At 41.8% G+C, this 8,354-nt stretch overlaps 1 protein-coding gene and 1 long non-coding RNA gene across 2 annotated transcripts; one reads left to right on the top strand and one right to left on the bottom strand.

Annotated features, from left to right (window-relative positions):
- Positions 1-210: 210 nt before the first annotated feature.
- Positions 211-4,135, bottom strand: LOC134444248 (uncharacterized). The gene is made up of 4 exons (XR_010033901.1): positions 2,994-4,135; positions 2,797-2,885; positions 2,012-2,097; positions 211-363 (listed from the first exon to the last, which is right to left on the bottom strand). It is a non-coding gene; the product is annotated as an uncharacterized LOC134444248 (long non-coding RNA).
- Positions 4,136-5,538: 1,403 nt separating this feature from the next.
- On the top strand, positions 5,539-7,377 carry LOC134444249 (uncharacterized). The gene is made up of 3 exons (XM_063193609.1): positions 5,539-5,721; positions 5,942-6,226; positions 6,690-7,377. The coding sequence occupies exons 1-3, from the start codon at positions 5,603-5,605 to the stop codon at positions 7,258-7,260; spliced, it is 975 nt and encodes a 324-aa protein (XP_063049679.1). The 5' UTR covers positions 5,539-5,602; the 3' UTR covers positions 7,261-7,377.
- Positions 7,378-8,354: the final 977 nt, after the last annotated feature.

The following is an 8,354-nucleotide window of genomic DNA, read 5'->3' as shown; positions in this document are numbered from 1 at the left end:
GCAAAATAATCAGATTTCTCCGTAATGGAGACATGGAGCAATATTTTCCACATAGCAATTGAGGCCAAAGCTCTAATCAACTTTGCATTCATATCTATTACAAGTATAATTTGGTTAACAATCAATAAAACAACATCACCAAGTGGTTTCGATGAGTACATCCATTTTATTATTTTTTAAAAACCCATAAAAACAATGATGTGCACATGGTATCGTAATTATCAGTTTATTATCAACTGTCAAAGCATTGTCATGGCCAAAAAACAAAAAAGATCCTACTTCAGCTGTCAGTTGCATCCCTTAGTGACATTTTGTAGGCCAGCCAAGTCCTCGACTCCCTCTAGTATGCGTCTTTTCCTCACACTGTGGAGCAAAGACAAAGACAAAGGCAAAGGCAAAGACATTTTCATTTGAAAAAATGAATGGAAATCCAGACACACCACTCTCCACTACTAACTCCATTTTACATTACATTACATTACAATACATTACATTGCACTTAGCTGACCCTTTCATTTATTCAAAGCGACTTACAACTATTATTTTTCAGGGTATTGGTTACAGTCCCTGGAGCAATGTGGGGTTAGGTGCCTTGCTCAAGGGCACTTCAGCCATGGATGTAGATGTAGGGAGAGGTCAGGGGGGATTCGAACCAGCAACCCCTAGATTGAAAGACCAACTCTCTAACCACTAGGCCACTGCCCCATATAGGGGCAGCCATGGTTAGGGCGTTGGACTGTAGATCACAGGGTTACAGATTCAGTACCTACTCTTACCAACTCCAGCCTCCCTCCATGGCTGAAGAGCTCTTGAGGAAAGCATCTATCCCCACACTACAATTTTGATTAAAGTGTAATGTAATGCAATGTATTATCGTCCATTTTCCACAGAATTTCCCAACACTATTTATCAATAAAGAGGACTCCCAATAGGACTCCCTTGCAAAAGGAGGAATGTACAGATTCAATATTATCAAGTGTCCGCAAAGCGCACAGATCAACTGAGGACACCAGATCAACAGAGCCAGCGCCTACATGCAGCGCCAGGTGTAAAGGCAACATGGTTGCGTGAGGAATTTAATATCTCTTGATCGTTTTTTTGATCGGCATGTTTTTCCGATCACCGATCAGGCTATTTTTGGCCATTATCGGCCGGTCATGATCGGCAGCCGAGCAATCGGAGCACCTCTACTCTCTAGTGCTGGGTTGGACCCCTTTTGCCTTTAGAACTGCCTGAAACAATACTCGGGTAGGCTGTGGCATTCCAACAAAGATAAATTGGTACTAATTGGACAAAATTGTGCTAAGAAAATATCCTTATGCCATTATATCTCCAGCCTGAAATGTTGATGTAAGGCAGAGTTGACCCATGTTGACATTGAGGCAACATTTTTGCGATCTTCTAGTGTCGTTTATGGTGAGCCTGTCCAAATTGTTGCCTCATTTCCCTGTTCTTAGCTGACAGGAGTGGCACCAAATGTGGTTTTCTGCTGCTATAGCCCATTTGGCCTCAAGATTTGATGTGCTGTGTAATCAGGGATTCTCTTATGCATACCTCGGTTGTAATGTGTGGTTATCTGACTTAATTTTGCTTTTGTATCAGCTCAAACCAGTCTGGCAATTCTCCTCAGACCTTTGCCATCAAGGCATTTTTGCCTACAGAATCGCTCACTGCATTTTTTCCCTTTACAGTACCATTCTGTAAACCCTAGAGATGGTTGAGTGTGGATAACCAGAAGATCAGTCTTTTCTGAAATACTCAAATCAAACCCTTTCAGCACCAACAGTCATGCCATGTTCAAAGCCATTTAATCAACCTTTCTTCTCCATTATGATGCTCGGTTTGAACTACATCAGATCATCCATCTCAACCATGTCTACATGCACAAATGCATTGAGTTGCCACCATGTGATTGGCTGATGAGAAATTTGCCTCAATGAACAGTTGTAACGGGTGTTCCTAATATAGTGGCAGGTGAGTGTATGTGTGTGACATTAGCTCAGCAACTCACCCTATTGGATCATCCTCCACTTCTGGGTCCATCGCCCTGGGTACTCGCTGCTGGTTGTGTCAACGTGCATGGGTGGCTACCCACCACTGTTTAAAAACATGAGATGAGATTTAGATGAGAATAAATATCACACAAAATATTTATGACATATCACTAAAAACAAATACTGTCTCAAACCGTGCATAGCCTAAACCAGTGGTTTTCAAAGTGGGGGTCAGGGACCCCTGCGGCGCCGCAAGAGGGTGCTAGGGTGACCGCAGCAGCTTGGCAGGAAAAGCTAATTAAAATAATGTAATAAATTAAATAACCGAGTCATCAACTTAAATTAAAAATAAGGAAAACATATATATTTCCTACAGCAAAGAACTGCATTGTCATGATTCTGTGCATCTCTGAACATTACTACCTTTATTATTATTTTATATATCCCGAAGGGGCCATTGACTCACAGACCTAAACAATGGTTATAAAAGGGGCACAGAAAAAATAGTGTGCCATGAAACATGTAAGGGGGGGCTTGGCCAGACTCTATTGGTATATTGGGGGCCATGCTGACGTTTTGGAACCCCTGGCCTAAACAACTGAAACAGTGCCAGCATGTATACTTGCACTGGGTCTGTGTCAGGGGGCAATTCAAGGACATCTGGTCAATACATTTGTATGACTGGTGTCAATAGATAGTGAGTGGGCAGAATTTTCATCTGTGCAATGTAAACAAACATTTAGTTATTTCCCATACACTTAAAACAATTATCTATATGTGTGATATTGTCTCAGCAGCTCACCCTATTGGGTCATCCTCCACTCCTGGGTCCATCCCCATGGGTGCCCACTGCTGGGGGCTGTGTCAACGTGCGTGGGTGGCTACCAAACACTGTTTAAAAACATGATGAGATTTAGATTAGATTAAATATCACTAAAACCAAATACTGTGTCAAACCTGGCATAGCCTAAACACACAAAACAGTGACAACAGACTTACACTGGGTCTGCATCAGGGGGCACTTCCAGGACATCTGGTCAATAAATCTGTAAAAGCCTACTGACAGGGGAAAAAAGTTAAGTCACAATTTAGCTTTCATGACTGTAAATTACTACAGGAGTGCAAATAAATACATCAACCGATTCAAAACACCATGAATTATTTTTAAGTCAGTAGCCTTCTGCAAGAAAGCCCAGGACATTTTATTTGATTATATTCTTAAGAACATTTCACTATCTTAATTGAATTCAGTGGGGTATTTGGATGTATGTGAATATGGTCTAAGAAAAAGAATATATACTTTTATACTTTCCATCAAGTAACTTAACAAATTCTGCAGACTGGTTAGCTAAGGTAAGAAGTTAGGAGGGGCACACTGGTGGTAATTCACACCTATGGAGCCTGTTAAAAGAGCTATCAAAGGTGCTAACTTTCAGGCCTCTGGCATCAAAATCACTCACTGCATATTTCAAACGAAGTCACAGGAACCCTTTATAAGGCTCTAAATTCATCTCAACTCACTCTAAAGACTAGCAAAATTACACTTACCAAAACGGAACACATTATCAAACATTGGGCATTAAAATCGGCCAAAAACAAATCTTCTACAATGCACATTCTATACATGGTTGAAAGGCAAAATAGTGTGTATGTTAAGGCTGAAAAGTGCATGCAAGGGCATCCAAACATGCAAAAACGTAGCTAAAATATTTTCCCTGGTGACTAGCTGGCTAGCTAATTAGCTCAGTGCACGTAAGTTCTACATGGCTGGAATCTCACACGTGCCTTCAAACACTGCCCAGCCAGAAACCTATGATAAAGCACTAGTTAGCAAAAGTTTGGTTGCTTCAAAGTTCGTCCTGAAAACTCATGAAACTACACAGCCAGAAACCTATGACATAGCACTAGTTAGCAAAAGCTTGGTAACTTCAAAATTCGTTCTGAAAACTATGAAAACTCATCTGGTGTAAAATTGTACACCCAATAGATAGCATTCAACCGTAAAACAGTCCATTCAGCCAGAGCTGCCAGGCTAAACACAGGTTCCTCGTATCTAAAATCTCATCAAAACAGTTCATCCACAACATCAAATCTTCAAAATATGCATGTGAAGCAGCTACTGAACTAGGTTGATGAAACTTCTGAAGTTATTTAAAACTTACCTGAAGTCTAGGAGGTCTAGGAGGTTCTCTTCGGTTTAAATCCAGGGAACATGACACCAGCATGAAAGAAAGACGTTAGAGCTCAACAAAGCCCCTCCCCTCCCCCACCACCAACCAAACTTCAGCTCCCCCTAATTTGTAGTGAGAAATTGGGCAGAATACCTAATTTTTTCAAGGCAAATTTTGTGTCTTATTTATTATTGTAAATATCCATAATTTTTTGGGGGAAAAACATTTGTGCAATTTATTAGGCTATATATGCATATAAAAATCATGCATTCTTGATTTTTTAATGGAAATTTCCCAGCCGGGTAGCTCCTCTTTTTTCAGTGTTTGTGTTTGTGTGTGACTGACTGACTGACTGAATAGGGTGTGTGTGTGTGAGTGTGCGCATGTGTGTGTGAAGTAGTATGCGTCTTGAATGCCGCCTAGTGTACGTCTCTTTTGCCCTTGTAGCATTTGAGGAAGGACAGCATATGTAAACCAGCCTTTTGGCAAACACTGACATATTTACTGAAATGCTAATGACTATGGCTGTCCTGAACGAGTGGATTACAAAAGTAAAGGGCATTGTTGTTATACTTAGAGGACACAGCTGTTCAACATCTGAAAGATATGAGTTTACACAGCCTATGTATTCACTCAGTGGCGTGTTTTTTCACTTTTTCACAGAGTCTGACTATGACTAACTCAGTATGCCCTCTGGGGCCTACTTGAGGCATGTTTTCCTATGGCTGGTCATGAATGTCAGACTCATCTTCGCCCGGAACAAATCTCTGCTGATCAAATTTGTAAAGGCCGGGACAAAACTGTCCTCATGAAAGCGTCAAGGCGGACATTTCTCCACTCATGGGTTTTCTACAGTATGTGCGACCTCTGTCAAACTGTGCCTATACCAAAACCCATTCCTAACCCTAGATTATACCTGTCAATGATGACAGTGAAAAGAATGTTTGTGCCTCCCAAACTTAACCTGGCAACCAACCCCGAAAAAAACGCAAAAATAAACCATGAGCAGAGAAATGTTGTTTGCCTTTGCAAATTTTCATTATTATTATTAGTAGTAGTAGTCGTAGAGTAGAGTAGAGTAGAGTAGAGTACTTTTATTAATCCCGAAAGAATTTTTTATTATTATTACTATTATTGTTATTATTATTAGTAGTAGTAGTAGCAGAGACGGAATTAAAATAATCTTTGGTATAGTCGTAGTAGTAGTAGTAGTAGTAGTAGTAGTAGTAGTAGTAGTAGTAGTAGCCTAGTAGTAGTAGTAGTAGCAGAGACCTCTCTGGTAGTAGTTAGTATTGACATTTTTGACATACTGGTATTTAGTTCACTGTTGCTATGTTTTTGTGTACATCAGAATTCTATATGTTGTCAGTGTTACTGTGTTTTGTTTTCAACATTCCATGGTGCTATTAGCCATCTAATCATCATAGATAAGTGGTTATGAACCCTTTTACTGGTGAGATATACAGTAGGCAGGCAGGGGACCAGGGCACATCAGCTGTCACACGGCTGTCCCAGGGTCAGTCATGTTCCCCCTCGAGACAGAACACACTGCCACGGTGAGTAATCTATTCATTTACACATTGGGTATACACAGTAGGTCTATATTACCATCGATATCAATAGAATGTAGTTCAAATTAAACTGGATTTAGTGCATCTGGGTGTTTTTTGAGCATTAATTGGGCTATAAATCAACAGTCACAACTCTGGCAAGCCTAGTCATTAATAGAAATATCTTTGTGATAGAAATGTGATGTCATATCTTTCTGAAATCAAGGGCAGAGGCATGGCTCCAAGCAGAACTGGAAATGGCCAAACAACGGCAGGCACAGAAGAGGTTGATAAAACATGAATTGGAAACAGAGAGAAAGAGTGAAGAGACTGAGAGGCGAACAGATGAGCACAAGAAAACAAGTGAGGCCGAAAGTGAGACATCCATCGGCGCAGTCAGTGAGACCGCACAAGCGACAGTGAATGCAGAGCAGGGAGCGGGACAAGCATGGCTTCAAGCAGAACTGGAAAGGGCAATACAACGGCTGGAGATGCAGAACACTCAGCCAAGGTGAGTAATCTGTTCAATCACAGTGTTTCCTGCTGAATTTTCGTTAGTGAAGCTAGAGGTGCTAGCCAGTAACAAAGACACATGCCTATGATCATTGAAAAGGCTACGGCCTGCTGATTGATATGAAATGATATTAAAAACCATCCAAAACATTTATCATTTTGGAACCTTGCCAAGGTGGTTCATTGAAAGGACTTTGTGTTATGTAAATATCCCCAGCTTTCGCACCATTTCTAGGAAGGGTGGGTATTACACAGCTTTTCAGCTTCATTAGCACTACAAAGTCTATCTCTTCAGGCATCCAAGTCTTAGTGGTTGGTGTTTATTGTCAAGGTGGCATCTTAACTCTAAAATGCAAGGGGAAACCCTGAGTCATGTAGCCTATTCATTTATGGAGATCTCCTTGAAATAGAAATGCGGTGACTGCTGAGCTACACTCTACGTATCTTTATGAAATCAAAAGGTCCTCTTTGGATATTGGCAGTGCCGCAGACAACATGACGGCCAGCGATTCGGCACAATTGACAGCGAATGCAGTGAGGCAGGGAGTGGGGCAAGCATGGCTTGAAGCGGAACTAGACAGGGTCAGGCAACGGCAGGCAATACTGAAGAAGTTTGAGGATTTTCGGAAACTGAAAACGCGCACAAAGGAAAGGACACATGAAGAACATGTAAAGGAGGTGGTGAGGCTGAGAGAGGAAATGGTGGACAAGCTGCTAGACTTTTGGCCCCAGGAAGATAACGAAAGAAAGCAGAAGACACCAGAGATGAAGCAGGATAGGCGTGAATCTGAGAGCCTAGGAGCTGGGGCAGCAGGGCAGAGCTTATGTCAGGCTGATGAAAGGAAGGTGGATGAATTAAGTAGAGTCACTGCTGAGATGAAGGGAGAAGCAGTGAAGGAGATGCTGGCAGTGGATGAATGCACCACAGAGGAACAGCAGAGCTCTAGTTTCTCTACTGCTGACCTGGAGAAGACAACAGCAGAGGTGATAAGACAGTGCATGGAGAAAGTGCATGGAAATTACTATACTTAACTTTAAAACTTTCTATTGTACACCTATATTTGACTGAAAATTGTGTGTGTTCTTTTATGAAGAAGAGTTAGAGAGTGTGGTGTTCATATCTCACGTCCAATCAATTTATTCATCTATTCTAATACATAGTGTCTGAAAGTAAATAAAGCATTACACAGCTCTGGGTTTGATCGTCTTGCCCTGACAAACAAAAAGTGTCTGTTTGGATGATCTGAACTGAACCATTCTCCCCTAAACAGGTTTTTATACTAACACAGTAGTTTCAGAAATAAGTAAATGACATACAGTAATCTTTGAAGTCATTCAGGCATTCCGTCTTGTCCTCGGTACTCCATCTTATCCTCCCTGGTGTGGAACAGGGCTGGACTGGACATTTTGAATAGCGGGCATTTCCCCGGTGGGCCCTGTACCCTCGTCTGCCCCTATTTTCAGAAATGTAAAAGAAAAATGTTTTTAAATGTTTTTAAACATTTTTGAAAATAGGGGCCCACGAGGGTGCGGGGCCCACCAGTGAGTGATTAATGTGCCGCTAATTATGAGGGGCCCCTTTAAGACAAAAGTACCCAGGCCCCATTTCTCCCCCAGGCCAGCCCTGGTGTGAGATGATGAGTGACTGCTGATGAATGAATGCTGAGCGAATACTGAAAGAGGACTAAAGTGCAGTGGAGGGGAGAAAGTAATAGCCTGGCTCTCACGCAGACCCTTCGTGCTTCGTGCATCTTCGTTAAACTTCGTGAGCTCGCACTTGGGTCTGGAAATCTTAGACGAGCCCGAAGGAAACAGATATTTCACAGCCTGTCCAATCACAATCACAGGGCGGGATCACGGGGCAGGGTATATACAAGAGAGTGGTTGAAGTAGTACTGATTAAAAAAAACCCACATGAATTCTCCAATCAGGTTCGAGCTGTTTTGAACTCACCCACGCCTTTCTAATGCTAAGCGATTGACAATATTCCAGATGGTTGGTAACAACCATCACGTGAGAACCAGGTTAAGGAAGTAAGGGATTTCATTCAAAATATTAGGTCTGAACAGCTACTGAGGGTGCCGATCTGAAGGGTGGGAGGTGAGGGGGTATTTGGCCTAAAGAAT

This window comes from Engraulis encrasicolus, unplaced genomic scaffold (assembly GCF_034702125.1).
Source record: "Engraulis encrasicolus isolate BLACKSEA-1 unplaced genomic scaffold, IST_EnEncr_1.0 scaffold_481_np1212, whole genome shotgun sequence".
NCBI classification, from domain to species: Eukaryota; Metazoa; Chordata; class Actinopteri; order Clupeiformes; family Engraulidae; genus Engraulis; species Engraulis encrasicolus.
The sequence above is the reverse complement of the archived record's forward strand: the minus strand, read 5'-3'. Positions and strand labels throughout refer to the sequence as shown.

Coding starts and splice junctions, on each gene's coding strand:
- LOC134444249 (XM_063193609.1), top strand. CDS start 5,603: ATGAACCCTTTTACTGGTGAGATATACAGTAGGCAGGCAGGGGACCAG. Junction 5,722..5,941: donor AGACAGAACACACTGCCACG/GTGAGTAATCTA, acceptor TCTGAAATCAAG/GGCAGAGGCATGGCTCCAAG. Junction 6,227..6,689: donor ATGCAGAACACTCAGCCAAG/GTGAGTAATCTG, acceptor TGAAATCAAAAG/GTCCTCTTTGGATATTGGCA.